Genomic DNA, 23,539 nt, shown 5'->3' with positions numbered 1-23,539 from the left:
TCTATAGAGAAACAGCAATGGAAGGAGGACTGTTGAAATATGAATTAGTAAAAAGTTTCACTTTTCTGAAAAAGAAAAAGGGCTGTAGGAAAGGAGATGTGAATGTGTAAATGTGCCTGACACGTCTGCCGAGAAGGGAGGGGGAAGAGGATCGCAAGAAAGCTATGGAGGCATGGCAGTCATAGCATGAGAAAAGAGACAACTTTGCTATGGTTTGGATGTGGTTTGTCCCCAACAAATCTCATGCTGAAATTTAATTGCCAGTGCAACAGTGGGAGGTCACTGGAGTGGACCCTCATGAATAGATTTAATGCCCTCTTACTGGAGTGAGTTCTTGTTCTAATGGGGATAGATTAGTTCTTGAGACAGCAAGTTGTTATAAATTGAGGTTCCAACTCCTATCTGGTTCGTTTTTGCACATATCCATTCCCCATTTGACCTTCCACCATGTTATGCAGCATGAAAACCCTTGCAACAAAGCCAGTGCCATGCCCTTGAATTTCTCAGCCTGCAGAACTGTGAGATAAATAAACCTCTTTTCTTTAAAAATTACCAAGTCTCAGGTATTATGTTATAGCAACACAAAATGAGCCAAGGCACTCTTCAATACCAGTTTTACCTGAATTCAGTAAGGAAGTTCATACTACAAGTGTGTAAGAAGGTCAACACAAAAAGGCCTGTACTGCTGTCCAAAGGTACACATGGTTCAATATGTACAGAGCCTTCACAAAGCAAAGTGATAGGGATATTGAGACTATAGTTAAAATCATTCTAAAATATCCCATGGAATGAAGAAGCTATTATCTACTGTCAGTGCTTGGTAGAATCTTTTCCATTTCTGGAGATGTGTACTTTGAAAGTTGGAATAGTATTACTTAGAGTTGATTTCAAGCCTTTTCAAAATATGGAAAAAAATCTTCAAAGCTATTACTACGTTTTCTCAAACAGTGGTGAGATTATTTAACCGCCTCATTACTTGATAATGTAGAAATTATATTTATTAGCATAATCTGATTTCATACGTTTTTCTTCAGTAATTTCACTGGGAGGAGGGAGGTATTCATTAATGGGCTAAGGTAACTATTAAACTGTTTTCCTCAATTTGAGTTGAAAAGCAGGACAAATACACCAGGCACTGCTGAAACAAAATTTTTAAAATGCCTAATATAATGACCTAAATAAGTGAAAAAAGACCAGTAGTGTCAGCAATTAAGCTTCAATCTTAAAATATTATAATCAATTTTTTTAATGAAGAGAAAGACTTACCAATCTACACGTAAGACCAATAACTGCTATTGGGGTCTGTGCAGACTGTGAAATGTCAAAAAGATTATAGAGAAGTGTTTGGTTTTTATGATGAGCAAAAAGATCAAATTCATCTAATATGAAGATCACTGGGCAACTGCTAGTTCGGTCACCTAAGATAAAATAAGAGCATTACATTAATAAGAAATTATATCCATCTTTCCTAAATTTCCAAACTATTTATTCAGTTTTTAAAACTCAATTCTATAAACATTCTGATAGCCTACTTTGGGTAAGGGATTTACTGATGCATATACGTTCATTCAACAGAAAAAAATTATTCAAAGGACAAAGACAGCCCCAACTGCTCTCAAGAAGTTCAGCCTAGGCTGGGTGTGGTGGCTCACGCCTGTAATCCCAGCACTTTAGGAGGCCGAGGCGGGTGGATCACCTGAGGTCGGGAGTTCGAGACCAGCCTGACAAACATGGAGAAATCCCATCTCTACTAAAAATACAAAATTAGCCGGGTGTGGTGGCGCATGCCTGTAATCCCAGCTACTCGGGAGGCTGAGGCAGGTGAATTGCTTGAACCCGGGAGGCAGAGGTTGCGGTGAGCCAAGATCATGCCACTGCACTCCAGCCTGGGCAACGAGAGTGAAACTCCATCTCAAAAAAAAAAGTTCAGTCTAGGCTGGGCATGGTGACTCGCGCCTGTAATCCCAGCACTTTGGGAGGCCGAGTTGGGTGGATCACCTAAGGTCAGGGGTTTGAGACCAGCCTGGCCAACATGGTAAAACCCCATCTCTGCTATTAAAAAAAAAAAAAAAAAAAAAATTAGCTACTTGGGAGGCTGAGGCAGGAGAATCTCTTGAACTGCGGAGGCGGAGGTTGCAGTGAGCCGAGATCACACCGTTGCATTCTAGCCTGGGCAACAAGAGTGAAACTGCATCTCCAAAAAATAAAAAGTGCAGTCTAGTTCCTAGACTCTAGTAGAGTTTGTTGTTGAAAAATGTCAAAAATCATTTGAATGACTAAAGACTATTATTTTTATAATTACGTAAATATAATTCTTATTTAAGGATTATAAAATTGACAGTTTTCTATACCTACACAGAACCAAAACACTTTAAGATTAAAATATAAGGGGAGTCACTAATTAATGAACAAAACTAATGCTTTAAAAGAGAGTTGTTTATTTAGTAGAAATACAAGGTAGATTTCTTGTAGAAATATTTTTTATAAACAAACTTTTAGATTATAAAGTTCAACTAAGCCACTTAAACTCCTTTGAAGCACAACTTTTAGCATTTCAACTACAATGCTTTTCATGGGGAAAGTTCCACATCACCCTCTGGTTACATTTTTCTCACTTCAATAATGGAAACAACTTTAGTAAAAGAATCCCTTTTACCTTAGGCTTAATGCCTTTATATTTGTGTTAAAAAGTGAAACAAATATCTGATAAAAGAAAGACTTATTTCAACAAATAACAAATACAGTAGCCTAAATGACTTAATACTGGTACAAAACCAAAGGGATTACTCAAAAGTCTAGAAAGAGACTTATGTACTAATATAGAATTTTAGTATTTGATAAAATATTGCATTATACATCAGTGGGGGAAAATTAGTCTATTCAAAGTTAGATCCCTACTTTACAGGTAAAATCAGAATAAATTCCAAACAAATTATAAATTACAAATATATATATATTAAATAAAAAGATGGATCAATGTTTTTCTAATCTGAAGGAGAGAAAAAACTTTCTAGATAAACTTAACTATGTGGAAAACATAAAACTTTAGATCAGCAGAAAAGTCCAAACCAAACTGAAGGGAAGAGAAAAATAAAACACAAAAATTCCGATAAATACGCATAAGATAAACATTACCACAACAGGTCAAAGACCCAACAGGAAATACAGTCGTGTGTCCCTTAATGACAGAGATACGTTCTGAGAAATTAGGTGATTGCATCATTGTAAAAGCATCCTAAGAGTGTACTTACACAAGCCTAGATGGTATAGCCTACTAGACACCTAGGCTATATGGCATAGCCTATTGCTCCTATGAACCTATGAGCATGTGATAGTGTAGGCAACTGTAACACAATGGGATAGTGTAGGCAACTGTAACACAATAGTATTTGTGTATCTAAACACAGGAAAGGTACAGTAAAAATGTGGTTTTATAATCTAATAGGACCACTGTCACATATGTGGTCTATCATTGAATTAAAGGTTGTTATGTGGTACATGACTGTACATAAACCAGGAAATTTCAAAGGTCAATAAAAATATGAAATGACAAGCATCACCACTATCAGAATTATGCAAATTAGGCGACCAGAATTATGCAAATTAAAGAACAAAACTATTCAAATTAAACTAAGAGATGAAAGTTTTTCTATTATATGGGCAAACATAAAAATAGTAATTGTTTTTGAGGTTGTGAAGAAAAAGGTATTATCAAATATTTTTACAAATTAAACCTTTAGGGTAGTTTTTAAATGTTAAAGATGGTGCCTTTTAACCCAGAATTCTATCCACAGAAATTTATCCCAGGAAATATCTGGATGATCATCTAAGTATCTCTTCTTAATTATAAAAAATCAGAAACAAAAGCCCGTAATTGGTGATTAATAAATAGCACCTTATAAAACAAGAACCATAAAAATGATGATGCAGATCAAAATCTGCTGATTATAAAACAACAGGGAAAATAATTTTATTGTTGTAAAAAGTTACATTTATCTCTATCAATAATATACTGATATAAAGATCAGTATATCATTGAATAAAGATAAGAAACCAAATGCTAATTGAGATAATCACTGTTATAGTGGTGGGAATACAGTGAACATTGTATTCTTTTTAATGTTTCTGTATTTTATGAGAGGTTTTTTTTGGCAAAAGTTTGTATTACCTTTATAATCAGGGAAAAAATAAAGTTAAAACATATCTTCTGAAACGGCTGAATATGTTAATATTTACCTTTTTTTAAAGCTTCCAGAAGAAATGAAAGGTTTTCAGCAAAGCTTCCCTGAACAACAAAATGAGATAAAATGACCAAAAGTTTAGTGAAATACAGAACAAAAGATGGCTGTCTGATTCTCAGATTTTATATAAACACTGTATATCTTCTTGTTATTAGAGTCACTGCCCAGACTCTGCTGAGTGTCTCTATACTTCCTATCTAAAACTTAAACACTTAAGCAAAGATGGCACAGCACTGAAAATGGCAATTACAATGTCATCTTTGAAATTTTATATTTTAGAACTTGAGGATAAAACGGTCAAAGAAGAAAAAGAAATGTAAGAAATTTTATATTTTCTGGACAAAATCTGAAAGAATGTTAAATTTATTTGAAGGTCGTTTTGTAGAATTGCCATATTCTAAATAATGGTTTGAGACCTAGAAATGGATTCTACTTTGTGTCTTCAAACACAATGGGGTCTTGCAAGTCTCTAATTTGTACCGGTAAAGAAATAACCATGAATTTAAATGAGTTACAAAAAGAAAAGGCTTTTTTGAAACATTAGATACTATAACAGTGTTTGCCTATTCAAGAGTATACTGAAGAATTTATGTATATCATATCATGTTTGGCTATGTTTACTTGGAATACAGCCAAAACATTTTTGGATACAATTAAATATTCTTGATGAAACTTAATGCAGTAGATGCATTATCTAGGTGCTCCAGATTGCAGGTAGAAGCCCCATTAAAATATTTTTTCATTAAAATTATTAATTTTTACTTCATTCAGAGTTCATAATTAAAAGAAACAGCCAACTTTAAATTTGAGGAGATATAAAGGAGAAAAGAAACACACTTATTCATTCTCCAGTTGAGAGATCTAACATAAAAATAGCATAAAGGTTTTAAAACTTTCACATATTGTGATGTTGTTATGCTATTTCCAAGGCAGGCAGACCAAGAGGTGTTATCCATAATTTACCATAATATAACAAATCCTCAAAGAGACAATCTGTTGGGAAATCAGTGGTCAGTTACTGAAAGGTAGCTTGTCTTTCAGGCTTTTTGCTTAAAAGATTATGATATCTGATACTAAGTATATGCTTCTATAAATATGTATTTGTGCATGTATAATATACATATATATGTCTGCTTATATCAAACCAGAAAAGCTGTGGGTTGAATTAAGTGACTCAGGTTGTTATAATGTCCAGCCTCTGCCATTTTATGACCTTCGGCAACCTAATTATGCTCTCTGAGCGGAAGCCAAATTTATATAATGAAGGAATTAAACTAATAATTTCTATAGCAGTATTTCTCTATTCAAGAGTATATTGAAGAATTTATGTATATCGTATCATGTTTGGCTATGCTTACTTGAAACACAGCCAAAACATTTTTGGATACAACTTAAACTTATAATCTCTGTATGTGATAATAATAGCGAAGATTAGAACAGAATGATAAAAAATTGTGCTTTTTATTTCACATAAAACCAATATGTATATGTAACATTTAAAAATGTCAGAAACACCTATCCAGATCAACTGGGAACCAAAAGCCAAACTGAGCATACTTAATAAGAACTGTCTTTGGCTCAGTATAGGCCACTAGCTTCAATATCACATTCTAAACATGAGGTAGAATATTAGATTTATAGATGGGGCATTTTGAAATTGCACTTCAAAGACTTACAGACTTTGGAAGAGACAAATTTACTCAATCTTTTAGATTAGATTAATATTTTATATTATTTTATAGATTAATATATTAATAATTTAGATTATATAATAATCTATAATTATATATAATAAACTAATTATAATCATATAATTATATAGATATAACCTATTATAGAATTATATAGATTATATAATTATATAATTAATAATTTTATAGATTATATAATTGTATAATTAATTTTATAGATTATATAATTATATAATTAATAATTTATAGATTAATTATTAAAGAAAGAAACTCATAAATGCTAGGAGTCTTACACAACTATGGCAGTGTCACTGCAGCACAAAGCACACAGTTCAGAAATTGGAGTGATGCCACTGCATGGTCACCAGTAACCAGAAAATGAAGTTGGAATGTATATAATCCACTCCAGCTGCATAAACAGTATGAGGCTAGGCAATTTCATCATGAAAATTCAGGTGGCTGCAAAATTAAATTATCATGTTTTCCTTAGGCCCTATATATTAGGTGAAAGGTAAAAGTTTAATACAACTTTCAAAACATTTCAAGTCAGTTTCTTTTACTGATGTTGTTCACTGTCCTGAGACTATAAGATGATATGATAATGAAGTATGAATAAATTTCTGAAAGCAGAATAAGATAACTGACATTTGTACAGCACATTACCATCCAGCAAATTATTTTTTAAGTTAAATGATGTGTAATGTTTTCTTTCTTCTTCAAAATAATCCTGTGAAGTATGGATAATAAAATAACACCCAATTAACACGTAAAGAATCTGAATTCAGAGATACTTGTTAGCTCGGGATTATCAGGTAGTCAAAGGGTTGTAAGGCATGACTGAAACCCACCTATTGCAGCAGCTTCAAATTTAGCACATTTTCTACTATATGCAGGCTACTCAAGTCTCAAAAAAGTAGAAATAGGCTGCTGGAGCATGGTATTTTTAAAAATGTGTTCATCTATCTCCAGAGATAGAGAATCAAAGTATTCACCTTACAGAAAATGAAATAAACTCAGAATATCTACATAAACTAGGGTTTCTTAGCTATTTTATAGCTAGTATAACCTACTATGAAAAAATCCAAGTATTGTAGACTTAATGACTAAATGAATCCTATACATTACACATTTTTATGAAAGAATCTCTTATATTTCAATTTAGAATTTCTGAACCTCTCCCTACCCTTCCAGAAATATAAAAATATATTTGGTATAAACACATTACCTTTAAGTCTATTTAATAAAATAACTGAAATGATACTTACAAAAACTTTATCTCCAACTACATTTTCCAGATTTAACTGCCTTGTGATTTCCTTTAGGGCGATTTTGTCATTGATCTGCAGCAGTCCTAAAATAAAGTCCATTTAAAAGTATTTAATTAACACGAAACATGTATTTGATACGGCAGGTTGTTTTCCAGTTAAGTAAATCTTCCCAGTCAAAGCCTGTTAGTTCATATCACTTTCTTCTTAAAACGTAGCAATAAAGACATTCTGTAGAATCAAAAAACAATCCTCCTTGGGATTAGAATGATTAAAAAAAAAAACACAAAAGACACAAAAAGACACAAAAACCAGAGTCCTTCTGAGACTCATTATTATTATTTTAATTTCTAAAAATACTGCATATGGTGTGCTAAGTAAAACATGGATCTAGTTTTCAAAATCTAACTATTAAAATGGATTTGAAATATACAAGTGAATTTAGTTTCATCATATAAAAACTCCACAAAGTTTATATAATCTCCAATGGCAAAATAATGGCATACTTACCATTTAAGTGAACTTGTAATACATTTTCACTCACTTCTTCTATTTCCATGAGTTCTTTCAAAGCATGATTTATTAACTAAATATGAAAAGTTTATGAAATAATAATAGGTAAAAGATAAAAAGAAGTCCATATTCTTTTTTAAACTACAAGCGGTAAGAACAGAATATAAATAAATTGACCTTTTTAACAAGTAAGTTTTCAAATTCTTTACAGATAAAAGGTTTAACTAGAACATCTCATATCTGACTTTTTAAGAAACAAGAGCCAGGACTGATACAATATCCTCTCAATCACCTACCCAAACTTTTAATACAAATTTAGAAACAACCAAGTTTTAAAATAAATATTTCTCTACATGTCACATTAAACATGTGACATGGGCCTTATAAACTTCATGTCTCAGTGAGTACATTACACATCTCTCTGACAATTACTCTACTAAATGCCATTGTAATAGTTCAAAGCCTATTGAATTAAAGGTTTCTATGCAGCATACTTTTTAAAATAACATTGTACTGCTCTTGTACTTTGATATCATATATATCTCTTCATATTACCAATGCATTCATTTTTTTAAAGAATTTGAAAACGAACGTAATTAAGAAAAGCCAAAAACCTTTTTAAAGAGTAAAGATGGACTGTTCCTTCCAATATTAAAATATAGGTACTATCATAAATAAGTGAACTAGGAAAAGCAGTTGTATATACAAAATATTAACAGAGATGGCATCAAAACTTAGGACAAAAAGGATTACTCAACAAAGGCACTGGGACAACTGGTAAACTATTTTCCAAAACAAAATACTATTTGTATTTGCAATATGCTACTTATTTGTCATTGCAACACCTTATCTAAAAGGAAAAAAGCAAATATGATCCTCATTTTAAATTACATATGTTTCATAACAAGATACCAAAAATAAAAAAATTTCCTGTTATACCTGCATGGTTTTTAAAGCATATGGAATTCTAGGTCCTCTGAAAAGGAGACAATCTCAAGATATCACCTGTCATACTACCAGTAATAGCCCAACTGAGAAGTGACATTTAATGAGAAGTAACATTAAAGGACTGTATAGAGGTACTTCTTCACCTTTGGATCAGGTCAGACAGTATAATAAGAGTACATCCCTAGATGATACAGAGTTGGTCTCTCAAAACAGTGCTTTCAGCAATTGTTTTTTTTTTGTTTTTGTTTTTGTTTTTTAGCAATCCATGGTATTTTCTTTCCTCTATCTCTTGATATTTTGCTTAATATATTTTTTCCTAGGTTACGATTTTGTTTTATTTCATAAAATATTTTATGTTTTGATGAATTATTCAAAACCATTTGAAATCCTTTGCTAAAAGGAATGGGGATTTTAATAATACCTCCCATTTTATATATGCATAAGGAGAGTTGTAACGGGTTTATAGCTTTCTTTCCACTCAACTTACTTTAAACACCAACTTATGTTTTGCTTGGATCAGCCCACTAATATTTTATGGGTTGTGTGTATGGTTTGAAACGATAAATATATTAGCAAGTGAGTCTTCAAATAATGTTAGTTCTAATCTGGGTATTGCTAAAATTTATTGTATAGTTTAGGCAGTCAACCATTTATGTTAGCTTTTTTCTTGAATATGTTGTTATCATTTCAAATATTTAAACTACATTATACACTAAAAATATTTAGTTGGTTATTAATGTCACACTGACTGACATAACCAAATTTGGTCATCTCCTTTCCACATTCTTTGTGCCTAAAATTTAATTTTACAAACATACCAAGATAATTTTCTTTGACCTCTCAACATCCAGTAATTTTTATGCTCACCAACTATTTTACTATTTCCAAATAGTATAATAAACACACGTTTCACCAGTACACGACTAGAAGAAATATCCTATTTAACCATCTAGCGAATCTGTCTACAGTAAATTCCATGTGTAAGAGCATTTTCTAAGGGTCGGTACAGTGGCTCACACCTGTAATCTGAATGCTTTGGGAGGCAGGGGGAGGAGGACTGCCTGAGCCCAGGAGGTTGAGGCTTTAGTGAGCTATGATTGAGCCACTGGGCTCCAGCATGGGTGACAGAATGAGAGCCTGTCTCTTAAAACAAAAAAAGGTATTTTCTAGGGGTCAATCTGTCACTTGAAGCAATATCAATCTTTTTTTTTAATAAAATGCTTGTAATATCATAAGCCACACTATTGCCTTTTTCAATTAACTGTAGAGTTAGCATTTTTGTATTTCAGACAGTTTGGTCAAGTATATAGTGTTTTAAATATACTATAATCTTGGGGTTAGGATTAGGGGTTAAAACAAACAAACATAAGACTACAGTCTTATGTTTTAAAATTTGAATTTATATAATTATACTAATGAGGCTAGGCACAGTGGCTCATGCCTGTAATCCCAGCACTTTGGGAGGCCAAGGTGGGTGGATCACTTGAGCCCAGCAGTTCCAGACCAACCTGGTAAACATGGTGAAACCCCATCTCTACTAAACATAAAAAACTTAGCTGGGTGTGGTGGCACATGCCTGTCCCAGCTACTCGGGAGGCAGAAGTGGGAGGATCGCTTGAGCCTGGGAGGCAGAGGTTGCAGTGAGTCTAGATTGTGCCACTGCACTCCAGCCTGGGCAACAGAGTGAGACTCTGTCCAAAAAAAAAAAAGAAAAGAAAAAGAAAAAAATTATACTATTGAGAGTTCTTGTCTAAAAATAAATTATATCTGACAATTTATTCAATCCATATTTTCTCTCAGGATACTCCCACACATACAACAAATTACAAAAGTAGCACAAGTCAAACAATGCTCATCTCTTCAACCTGCCAGCATCAGAGTACATCAGGAATACATGAAACTGTATCAAAATGGAATGCCATGCAAGGTACTCTTCCAGATTCCACTATAGTGAAACCCAATAAATGACTGCAAAGCACCACAATAGGGCTCTGGTTTAAGAAGCAAAAAGTAGATAAACTGTGAGTGTGGCCAAGAATAACTGATCCATTTTATTAACTGATAAATACTATGACTTAATGCTTTTGCCTTTAAATTTCAGTACATTGATTAAACCTATAGGGGTTTATGAAAAGGTGCTATAACGTGGAAGGGAACAACAAGCAGATTAAAAAGATTAAGCGCAAATTTAAAATATTAAGCAAGATGGCTGATTAGAGACTCCTGGTGCTCGTACTCCCAACAAGAAAGGACCACAGCAATGAATGAACAGCTAAGATTTGACTGGCGTGTTGAAGGGAGAGTGCTGGAGTACAACAGGGAAGGGGAAACACATGTGAAGTGACTGAAAATCCAGGAGGGTAGTGTGTAGGCACCTGGCCTCTGCAGCTACATCTCCTGCACCCCGATCAAATCTTCCCGTAGTCAGGAGGGACTTCCCGTTTCGGGGAAAAGGTAAGCAGAAGATCTCCACCAGTCCTCACTGCCATCACAAACACCTACAGTCCTTACCACAGGAGAATCCCATAGTCCTAGCAAGCCCTAAGTCAAGGTGGACAGCTGCTGGGAATTCAAGCAGTTGCATTGCTCCAGATCATGAGAATATGGTATGCACTCTCCATCCCTCACCCACCTGTAAGCCAACCTGCCCTGCTGCAGCATGGCACCATTGAGGCCAGAGCCACCTCTGTTGTGTGCCCTGCTCTGCAGGCCAGTAGCCACTGCACCTTTCCAGTACTAGGGGTCCATCTTCATTCCTCCAAGCCCACATACGTGGCTCAACACCACAACTCTAGCTGCACAGAGACTGAGCCTGTAATTGGTTATGACTCTGGTCCTACATAGCAAGGAAACCAACCCCTTGCTGCCACACTTCCAGCCAGAGGACCAATCTGGCAGTCTCACCCAGGGCAAACTCTTGCTTGAGGTGACCAAACCAGTGTGGGGCTCTCTCCCAAGAAGGAGAGGCCCCCGAGCATCCAAGCAACTGATACATCCCTTGCACTGGCAAAGCGGCTATGCACCCACACTCAGAACCTGAGAAACAGCCCCACAATACCGTGTACCCCTCCCTCCCACAGACATATCCCTGGCTTGCCCAGTGGTCCTGTGCCCACAATCAGGGCCTGAAAAACAGCCCAGAAGGTTACCCCTGGCAGGCATGCCTCCAGCCCAGCCGAGCAGCCATGAGCCATGACCTGTACCTGAGAAACAGCCCTATGGGCCACCCATGGTGAATACACCTCCCACAGGGTGGCCAAGCATCCCTGTGAACACATACTAGGCCTGAGAAGTAGCCCTTCAGGCCATTCTTGAGCCTGCCTAGCAGTCTTATGCTCACTTCCCAAACCTGACAAACAGCACAGCCTCCCTATAACCCCATCAGACATGCCCCAGGACCAGCCAAGCAATCGTGTGCCCACGTCCCTAACCTGAGATGTACACTCGCCAACTGCCCCTAACAGACACATTACCCTAGCTGGCTGAGCAGCATTACACCCTAGGCCTACAAATCAGCCCTGAGGGTTGCCTCCGGCAGACACTCTTTTGGGCGAGTCGAGCAACCCTGCTCCTTCATCCCAGGTCTACAAAATGGTCCAGTGGGCCATCCGCTGCTGAAAAGTTCCCAGGCCAGCCAAGCAGCAGTGTCACAGGCCTGAGAAACAGCCTCACAGGACGCCTCTAGTGGGCATGCCCATAAGCCAGCTGAATAGCCTTGTGCCTGCATCCTGAACCTGAGAAACAATCCTGTGGAACCCCTCAGCAGATACGGCCCTAAGCCAGTCGAGGAACTGTATCCCTACACCTCTGCTGGGATCAAGCAGCCTTGCACCTGGATCCCAGGCATCTCCTGGGCCTGAGAAACAAACCAGTGAGTTGTTCCTGGCAAACATTCACCAAGATCGGCTAAGCAACCGCATGACTATGTTCCTGGCCACATTAATAGCCCCATCTGCCAGTGTGTCAGATCCCAAGGTGGTTGACCCACCATATGCATGCATATGCCCCCAAACTGAGAATCAGCCCAGCAAACCCGCCCCTTGCAAAGCTGTACAACTGCCACCACAAACTCTCAGCCTAGGCCACTGAGACACTTGTAAATGACACTAGTGTGGATTACAGCTGAAAAAACTACACAAAGACCACACTACTGTATCCAACTAGAACCACCAAGGCCAATGAACCACACCAAACTGACACCTCAAGACACATTCACACAAATCAGTACTTCCTTACGAGATCAATTCTGTAAGATTGGAAAAGAAAATTTTACTTTTATACCTGAGGCATATCAATCAACATAGGGACACATTAAACATAAAAAAGCAAGAAAACATGACACTTCCAAAGGAAAACAATAACTCCTCTAGTAACAGACAAGAATCATAAGGAAATGCAGAAAATGCCAGAAGAAGAATTTAAAGTAATAATCTTGACAACACTCAGTGCAATTCGAAAGAATACAGATAGAAAATTAAACAAAATCAGAAAAACAATTTATGATTCGAATAAGAAATTAACAGAGATACCATAAAAAAAAAACAGAAATCCTACAGCTGAAGAAGTTAATGAATGAAATAGAAAATACAATTGAGACCTTCAATAACAGACTACATCAAGCATAAGGATTTCTTAAATTGAAGACAAATTGTTTGAAATAACACAGGCAGACAAGGAAAAAAAATAGAATGAAGAAAGTCTACAGGATTTATAAGACTTCAATAAGTGAACAAATATTTGTATTATTGTCCTTTCAGGAGGAGAAAAGAAGGAAAAGGTGAGAAAAACATATTTAATAAAACCACAGTTGAAAACTTCCCAGTTCTTGAGAGAGGAATGGACATCCAAAGGAAGCTCAAAACTCCAGACTCAACACAAACAGAAGGTCTTCTCTGAGGCATACTATAGTCAAATTGTCAAAAGTCACAGACAAATAATTAAAGCAGCAAGAGTAAAGTGTCAAGTCACTATAAGGGAATCCCTATTATACTAACAGTAGATTTCTTCTTTATAGCAGATTTCGATTTCTTTTTTTAATTAAAAATTTTAAACTCTTTATCTTTTTTAAAATATTTTAAAACATCTTTCATCCTTCTTCATTACATTTTAGCTGATTGTCAGAATATACAACAGCAGATTTCTTAAGAGAAACCTGACAGGCCAGAGGGGAATGGGATGATACAATCAAAGCTCAGAATGAAAGAACTGTCAGCTAAGAATATAATACCCAGCAGCTTCAGAAATAAAGGAGAAATAAAATCTTTCACAGACAAGCAAAAACTAAAGCAATCCATCATCACTAGACCAGACATAAGAAATGTTCAAGGGAGTCTAACATCCACAAATGCAAAGATGATAACCACCATCATGAAAACAGGGGAAACTATAAAACTCACTGGTAGTACAGATACATAAAGGAGAAAGAGAAAGGATCAAGCCTTATCACTACAGAGAAGCACCCAACTGGAAAAATAAATGAGAGGAAGTAAGAAACAAAGGATATACGAAACAACCAGAAAACAATCACTAAAATGAAAGGGTAAGTCCTCACTTATCAATAAAAATCTTGAATATAAACCAATTAAGTTTCCCATTTAAAAAATACAGAACAGATAAAAAAAAAAAAAAAACCTCAATTATATGCTGCTACAAGAAACTCACCTCACCTGTATAGACACACAGACTTAAAGGTATGAAAAATATCTAATATTGGATATTCATTTTTTCTAATCATAAGAAAAAATGAAAGAGAATATTCAAAAATAAAAGATTATTATTCTTTAGTGAACAATACCCTCTAAATTTATACTAAATCAGTACGCAGAGTATTAGTGAATTTTATGATTAACTGTTAGACATAGTCTATGAATAACTAATGCAATAAGAGAAGACAAGGAATAAAAGTATGGAGATAGGGAAGGAATAATTAAAACTGTCTTTGTTGACAGATAACATAACTAAGTAAAAAAATCTCAAAGAATTGACAAAAAAAATAATGGAATTGAGAAGCAATTATAGCAAGTTTGCAGAATACAAGCAAATATACAAAAGCCAAGTGTTTAGCTATCTACTAGCAATGAAGCCTTAGAAAAGGAAATTAAAAACACAGTACTATTCGCACTAGCACCAAAAAAAAATGAAAAATTAGGTATAAATCTAACAAAACATGTATAAGATCTTTATTAAGAAAACTACAAAAACTGACAAAATTCCTAAATAAATAGATACTCCAAGAACGGGAAGCCTAAATAGAGTTAAGATGTCCATTCATCCTATTGTCATGTATAAATTTAACACAAAATCTAGCAATTCAATACAAAGATTCCCAGAATTTTCTGGATATGTACAAAGTGATTCTAAAGTTAATACGAAAAGGCAAAGTATGCAGACAGCCAACACAATACTGCAGAAGAACAAGGTCAGAAGACTGACTACTTACCTTAAAGATTCACTAAAAATCTACAGTAATAAAAACAATGTGATATTGGCAAAAGAACAGACAAAACAAGGGAATAGAAAGAGAACCTAAAAATAGACCCACATAAACATAATCAAGTATCTTTGACAAAGAAGCAAAGGCAATTCAATGGATAAAAGATAGTCTTTCTCCAATTGGGCATTCATTTGCCAAAAAAAAAAAAAAGAATCTAAACACAGACCTTACACCTTTCACAAAAATTAACTCAAAATGAATCACGGACCTAGATATAAAACACAAAATTATAAAGCTTGTAGAAGATACATATGAAAAAATCTAGATGACCTTCAGTTTGGTGATGAAGCTTCAGATACAATACCAAAATAATAATACATGATAGAAAAAACTGACAAATTAGATTATTAAGATCAAAGACTTCAGTTGGGCACAGTGGCTCATGTCTGTAATTCCAGCACTTTGGAAAGTTGAGGCAGGATTGCTTGAACTCAGGAGTTCAGAACCAGCCTGGTTCTGTGTTTACAGGGAGACCTTGTCTCCACAAAAAAATAAAAATAAAAAAAAATTAGCCAGGTGTGATGATGCATGCTTGCAGTCCCATGTACTCTGGAGGCTGAGGTGGGAGGACTGCTTGAGCACAAGAGGCCAAGGCTACAGTGAGCTGTGATCATGCTACTGCACTCCAGCCTGGGTGAAAGAGCAAGACCCTATCTTGTAAGTAAGTAAAATGAATGAATAAAAACTACTCTACCAAAGATACAGTTAATAGTATGGAAAGACATGGCAAGATCCTGTCTCAAAAATAAATAAATAAATAAAATCTTCTGTTCTGCCAAAGACAATGTTATTATTAATAGTACGAAAAGAAGAATATTCTTTTAATAGTATGAGAATTATTCTTCTCATACTATTAATAGTATGAAAAGCCACAGACTGTAAGAAAATACTTACAAAACAAAACTGAAAATCAGAAATACAAAGGACTCTTAAAACCTATCAATAAGAAAACAAATAACCCAAATTAAAAATGGGCATAAGACACCTCATCAAACATATACAGATGAAAAAGAAGTGTATGAAAAGATTCTCAACAGCATATGTCATTAGAGAATTACAAGTACAAACAATGAGACACCAATATATACCTATTAGAATGGTTAAAATAAAAAGTTTCTTAAATTTAAAAATTTAAAAATTTGAAATTTAACATTTGACATAGCCCTCTTGTGAAAACTACCCAAAATAACAGTGAATTCAAATGCAAAGAAAAACCATAATAAAAAACTCAAGAATAAAGAAATAGTGATTATAGGAGCTGAGTATGAGGACTAAAACAAATTAAACATAGATTTTAAACTAAAAAATTACTGTAAATATGATTATATATAAATGTGAAAATTTGTGAAATAGTAAAAGAAATTACCTAGATCTAAATCCTCAATTTATACTAAACAATACTTCAGATGAGTGACAACAGTAAAATCCTAATGTACTCATCTTAATAATGTGATTTCAATATACATTGCTTAAATGTTAAAAAAAATTTTGCTTCTCATCCATTTTTTAAAGTACATTAGTCAAAAATTGAAATTTATTGTATATAATACATAAGAACAGATTTTACACAGACTACTTAGCACTGAAATTATTTCAAAAGTTAACACCCATAATTTGTCTCCTATATTGCATAAAGGATATGAAAGAAAAGAGTAAAGGGAAATAAGTAAGGATATCTTTTTGAGGTAACTAAGCAAATATGATAAAGAGGGAAAGGAGACAAGAATGATATAAGATGTGAGCATGCACTGAAAAACCGTCTAAGTTAGGGTTAAACAATAAATAGTAATGATGTAGGAAAAACAAAAAGAATGCATGACATGATAGTTCCCTAACCTATAACAAAGGGAAAAACCCTACCTTGCAGTGTGGATGTAAAGAATAAATGAGAGAACATAATAAAAAGACACATAGTACATGCTCAATAAATGCTATTTTCTTTTTCCACTGGAAATCTCTACTTCTTTAAGGACAAAAGACCATGTTGGAACAAACATCAATTGACAATGTTTCACTAGGAGGACAAATAAGGGGGAAAAAGGTCTGCTACACTCAAATATACCACCCTAAATTTATAAAGTTTTACATGTCTTCCATGATTAAAAAAGAAAAAAACAAAGTAAAATGTTACAAAATAATGAAAAGTATTTTCAGTATTATATAAAATAAGATTTATATATAAGAATTTATTTATTCTTATATAAAATAAGAATCATCACATGCCAACAGACACCAGAAATCAACAGCTTTTACCATAGTTTTTCCTGATCCTCGGGGTCCGATAATAAGGACAGAGTTACTCTCTCCATGGAGAGCGGTTCTTTTCAGCAGCTCACTTAAGTGTCTAAAATGATATAAATAGGACACAATTTTTAGAATGAAGCTGGAGTACTTGTTAGGTTGTAGTTTTTAAAAGGTATATTTGAATATGCACAGAACTTTCCTCTCTTCTCTCCCTCTGGGTACTTGGCCTAGCCTCTGAATGGTCCTAAATAGAAAAATACAAAAGAAATACTAGGGCAGTATTGATTCTCTGAAATCGTCAGGTGAAAACATAGTCAGATTGGAATATGTTGATTTATATTATCGTAGGGGACAAAGGACAATAGTGGCAACTCTCAGGATCCTTGGATTCAAATCTCTTTTCCTACTAATACTATGGACTTTTACTCCATAGCTGGCTGCTGGGTATTAAGGGCAAGATGGTTAGAATTCTCTCCACAGTATCAGATAACAGAAACAAAACAAAATTGAAAGTTAAAGTGCTATCGCATTATGGAAATATTTGCATCTGCTCCTGCTTCATGCTATGTGGTGTTTCTATTCACAAAGCAAAATTTTTTATTTCTATAAAAGTGTTTGTTAGCTTTATTTAGTATCAAATTTGTACAATAATTTTTGCAAAACCTGGAAGGCATCTGTAAGTAGGTCCATAACAGTCAAAAGGACAGCTAGACTTACTTGTATTGTACTTGCACTCCAAATAGGTTACTATGTGGACTCTGATGACAAAATCTTTCACGTAAAATTCTTTGTACCTGATGAAAATAAAGTGAATAAATATAAATAAAAATATTACACGATATAAAAAATGAATAAGAAAGCACATTTACAATAGTCAGAATTAGGTATTAATGAATCAATTCAACCCTCCCTAAATTCTTATCCTCTAGAGTTCTGGCACCATTTTCATAAGTTAAAAAATTAATGGTCTTCTTACCGATCTCAAGTCCCATAGGAAGAATGAGAATTTAGTTGTGAAGGTTTCAACAAGACGGAGAATCACTGACTTTAGCTATATTAGCAACTTAAGGGCCATTGTAATGCATGTGAACGAGTTAAGAAAAAAATTCTTATAAGGAGCTATATTTTGAGTTCATCTTAGAACAAAGGCCTTAGACTTAGTCATGAAAAATTATGTCAGATAATCTACCATACTCTTTAAAAAGATGGACCATTAAAGTCATTCCTTTTTTGGATCTGCAGCTAATACAGAGGTCTTTCAAGGACAACAACCTGAGGGTGCTAAGGCTCCAAGAATATTTGCTTCTCCTAGACTGACAGCATGGAACTAATCCTTCATGTACCAAAGAAGTAAATCTGAGTTCTTGTTCCATGTACAGAGGCAAAGCAAAGAAAATGATTCATTAGGGACAAAACAATATATACTTGTTCGTTATTGAGGAAGTTAAAGAGTAAGGACATTCGCTCCAGAAGAGTCTATTATATGAATTTTAAAAGGTTAAGTCTGTTCTAAATTTTAATTTCTTGATCTATAAAATAGGGACAATAACATCTTATGGCAGGCCTGTTTTAAAGATTAAAAAAGGGGGCTGGCTGCTGTGGCTCACGTCTGTAATCTCAACACTTTGGGAGGTCGAGATGGGTGGATCGCTTGAGGTTAGGAGTTCAAGACCAGCCTGGCCAACATGGTTGAAATCCCTTCTCTACTAAAAATGCAGAAATTAGCCAGACATGGTGGCAGACGCCTGTAATACCAGCTACTTGGGAGGCTGAGGCAGGAGAATTGCTTGAACCCGGGAGGTAGAGGTAGCAGTGAGCCAAGATTGCACCACTGCACTCCAGCTGGGGCAACAGAGCAAGACTTGGTCTCAAAAAAAAAAAAAAAAAGGTTTAAAAAAGGCAATTATTTGTAACACAAATAGGCTTTGTACAGGTAATAGCTAATATCTGTAAAAATACATAAAAGAACATATATATGCCTCAACTAATCATAATGTGTATTCCTCTACCTAGATGAGATCAAAAGAAAAAACTCAATCCTTTCCTTAAAAAAAAAAAAAACAAAAAAAAAAAAACACAAAAAACAGAAAACCTCATTAAAGTATCTTAGAGGCAGTAACAGGGTATAACATATAAGCTAGATAAAGCTACCGTGACTAGTCAGAAGGTTCACAAATCCCAAAGTGATCTGGCATGGAAGTTAAATAGGTATACACATGTACTGAAATTAAGTCAGCTGTACATGGAGGATTCGTGCACTTTACATACAAAGGTATGTAAAGCATATTTCAGTTAAAAATTTTTTTTAGAAATAGAGTTAAACTACTTCCTTCAAAAAGAAAGCCAAGTCTTATAAAGGAATACCAGTAACATTTAATTTTTATTTAAAAACTACATGTAGTTCAGGTCAAGCTAGATAAATACAAATGCCAGGGTAGAAATACCATGCTCATTTCCCTACTAGTCTATAAGCTTCTTAAGGAAGAGACACACAGATAGATGCTCAGCACTTGGGATACAGTATGCATTTCTGATAACATTCATTATAAAGACACTCAACAGATAAAGAAACGTAATGGAACTTCTTCAACTTAATAAAGGGCATCTACAGAAAAATCCTACAGCTAACATCATATATAACAGTGAAAGACTGAATGCTGTTTCTCTAAGATGAAAACATAGACAAGAATGTCCATTCTTCCCATTCCTATTCAACATTTTAAATAAAGTTCAAGCCAGGGCAATTAGGCAAGAAATGGAAAAAAAAAAAAAGGCATCTAGACTGGAAAGAAAAAAGTAAAAGCTGGAATTCTGACTACCCAGACTTAATAAGGATAAAATTAAATTATAGTATAAAACACTAATATTAAAAATATATATGAACTGACAAAAAGGGTAGAGAACAATCATAACAAGAACAAAATCTGTTGGTCCACATTTAATTTTGACAGAGTTTGGAAAATTTTGCTTCCAGATGATTGTTCTTACGACCTTGTGCTGGTATCTCCTTAAGGTCTTGTACTGATACCTCCTTAAGGTTAGAAACAGTGATTCTTCCTAAATGCTAAAGGGAAAATTCAAGTTAAGAAGATAATTATTTCTCTGAACAGCTTTATAGGGTAAAAGATCTTGAGATTAATGAAAATACATACTAACCTGTGAAAGGCACTCTGTGTGAATTAAGCTGTTACTCTTTGATTTACGACTGCTCATTTCAACAAATTCAAATCCTTTAAAAAAAATTGGCATAAATATTATAAACATAGTGACTTAAAGAGATTACTTAAGAATTTGCTGTTCTAGAATTAAAATAAATACAAGTTTTTAAAAGTAAAAAATGCTCAAACCCTAAGACCTTCAAAATCTTCGATGGCTTCATTTTGTCCAAGTACAGGCTTATTCAACACTCTCATACCACACTTTAGGCACACTTTGTTTTACTGTGCTTTGTTTTAACGTGCTTTGCAGACAGTGCATTTTTTTTTTTTAAGTAAATTGAAGGTTTGTAGCAACTCTGTGTCCAACAAGTCGATAGGCACCATTTTTCAAACACCATGTCCCCATTTTGTGTCTGTCAGCATTTTTCAGCAATAAGGTATTTTCAAATTAAGGTATGTACATTTTTTAGACATGCTACTACTGCACACTTAGTAGACTAGTATACTGTAAATATAAATTTTATATGCATTGAGAAAAGTTTTGGGTGATTCACTTTATTGTGATATTTGCTTCACTGCAATGGTCTGGAACTGAATCTATAATACCTCCAGGCCTGTATGTGGTTCTTACAGCTACTCCTCCCTTTCGATTAAATCTTCTATTCACCTTCCCTTTCTTCCTTTTTCTTTTTTTAACTTACATCCTTCCTTTATGATTCTCCCACCCATCCATCCCACAGGATCATCCCTTACAGAAAACCTTCCCTTTCTTGTTCCACTCACCAACCATACACAAATAATCATTACAGACTAGGTTAAATGCCTCTTCCTTAAACACACATAAGTGCCTGTATTTTGCTTTATTATTGAATTATTTTAAACAAAATTGTCTGTTTAATTGCTAGTGTTTCCAAATTGAGATTTTTTATATTCCAAGCATTGTAGCATAATGCCCAAAACAAAGTTGGCAATGAATAACTGGAATGAAAAAAAATTAATGAAAAAATTTTAATTTTTGTAAAATTCTCAAGTGTACCATACTCATAGACAAATGCCTTTGACTAAAGGACCTAATTTTCTTAGCACTGATTTCCTATAGGAGTAAACTTTGACAGACAGTAACAGCTTAAGCAGTGTTTACTTAGGTATCAGGAATTGTTACAAATGCTTTGCATTTATCGACTCATTTAATCCTCAAAACTATCATGTGGAATAACTACTATTATAATCCTCTTTTAAGGTTAGAAGACACAGATAGGCTATGTATGTTGACCAAAATCAAACAGTATATAAATGGAAGAGCCAGGATTTGGATCCAACCAAGTTAACCACTTTTTTTAAAAGTGTATTCTGGTCTCATCTAATCTCCAGAAGGAACACAGCTTTGCTGACACCCTGAATTTAGCCCAGTAAAAGACATTTTGGAACTTTTTTACTGCTAGAACTCATAAAACTCAAAAAAAGCTGACCTATCATCAAATCACCAATGATTAACATTATAATAATGCGAGAATGACAGCAGCAAGATGAAATAGGAGGCCCTTCAGCTTGTGTCTCCAAATAGCAACAATAATTTCACAGCCACCCACGGACAAAACTGTCTTTGTGTTAGTCTTGAGATTCAGGCAGGCGTCTGTGAAACCCCAGTGGGGCCCAAGACCTGGGAAAGTCAATTTGAGGGCAGATCTTCATTCACGTGACAGATTCCCCAACTGTGGTCCAGGCTTCAGACTTGGAAAGGGCCCTGTCCTCCTGATAGGACTTTGTTACCAGGGGCTGTAGCAGGATATGAACCCTATCTGGTCCCTTGGAGGACTGGACTTTTTCTAGGACCTCAATCTGTACAGAGGATGAAGCCTGTACAGAGAAAAGACCTGTTACCAGGTGTGTGGATGGTTTGGCTTTCTCTGGGAACCTGGGAGGGCTCCTACTGGATCACTGAGTAGATTCCTTAACAGGCAGTACTGCCCTAGTCCACAGCTGAGTGGGGCTGGAACTAAGTTACAGGGATGCTTCAGGGCCTACTGTCAAGACTGAGGTCTTCAGGCCTAAGGTGTCACAAACCTGCATGTCTCCCTTCAGGTCCTTAGGCTGTCGGGCCTGCTGTACTGAGAGGGGCTGGAGCCACTTTTCAGGGGTGTTTCAGGGACTGATGAGGGACCTAGGTCAGGTGGCCTGTTTGCAGGGCTATGGACAGCCCCATTTCCCTCCAGGATGCTGGGTAGGCAGAACTGTTCTCTGACCACAGCTGAGAGGGGCTTATGCCAAGATTCAGGGTTGTTTCAGGACCTGCTGCTGTGGGACTGAAATCTGCCTGCCTGTCCTGAGGACATGGAAGGATATATCTCCTGACTACAGGAGGATTTCTGTGCAGGAATTCTGTAAGACTGTGGCTAAGTGGAGCTGGATCCCCAATTCAGAGCTTTTTCAGCATATGCTATGGAACAGAGATTGGCAAGTCTGTACTGATGGCACAGACAGGTGAGTCTCCTAGCAGTTCCTTGTGCAGGCAGGATTGCTCTCAGGCTGCAACCAAGAGTGGCAGGAGCTGAGCTTCAGGGCTGTTTCACTATCTAAATGTAGGACCAAGTTCAGAAAGCTTGACACAGGGATTCAGACAGTTTTGTCTTCTTGTGGGTCCTTTAACTGATCTCAGACCATAGCCAAGTTAAAGTGTCTTATCAGGGTCCGCAGTTGAGACTGAGGACAGTGGACTTATTTTCTGAGGTACCAGTGTGCATGACTTTTCCTGGGCCTCTTGGTGAATAGTGTCGGTAGCAGGCCAATATCCTTGATGAATATAGGTACAAAAGTCCTCAACAAATACTGGCAAATCTAATTCAACAGCACATTAGATCAATTACCATGATCAAGTGGGATTTATCTTTGGAATGCAAAGACGGTTCAACATATGTAAATCTATAAATGTGATATAATGCATTAATAGAATGAAGGACAAAAATCACATGACTGACTCAACAGACAC

At 35.3% G+C, this 23,539-nt stretch overlaps 1 protein-coding gene across 1 annotated transcript in view; it reads right to left on the bottom strand.

Annotated features, from left to right (window-relative positions):
- The window catches only part of ORC4 (origin recognition complex subunit 4), an 82,727-nt gene that overhangs the window by 15,679 nt on the left and 43,509 nt on the right, over window positions 1-23,539 (bottom strand). The window contains exons 2-8 of the mRNA XM_032145674.2: window positions 20,552-20,625; window positions 18,113-18,189; window positions 17,405-17,495; window positions 7,708-7,783; window positions 7,198-7,283; window positions 4,237-4,285; window positions 1,267-1,418 (exon numbers count right to left, since the gene is read on the bottom strand). Of these exons, the coding sequence (XP_032001565.1) occupies window positions 1,267-1,418; window positions 4,237-4,285; window positions 7,198-7,283; window positions 7,708-7,783; window positions 17,405-17,495; window positions 18,113-18,189; window positions 20,552-20,608 (588 nt within the window). The 5' untranslated portion in view covers window positions 20,609-20,625. The remainder of the gene's footprint in view (window positions 1-1,266; window positions 1,419-4,236; window positions 4,286-7,197; window positions 7,284-7,707; window positions 7,784-17,404; window positions 17,496-18,112; window positions 18,190-20,551; window positions 20,626-23,539) is intronic.

The sequence above is a fragment of the Hylobates moloch genome, unplaced genomic scaffold (assembly GCF_009828535.3).
Source record: "Hylobates moloch isolate HMO894 unplaced genomic scaffold, HMol_V3 SCAFFOLD_24, whole genome shotgun sequence".
In the NCBI taxonomy this organism is placed as follows: domain Eukaryota; kingdom Metazoa; phylum Chordata; class Mammalia; order Primates; family Hylobatidae; genus Hylobates; species Hylobates moloch.
This window is presented reverse-complemented; position numbering and strand designations above follow the sequence as displayed.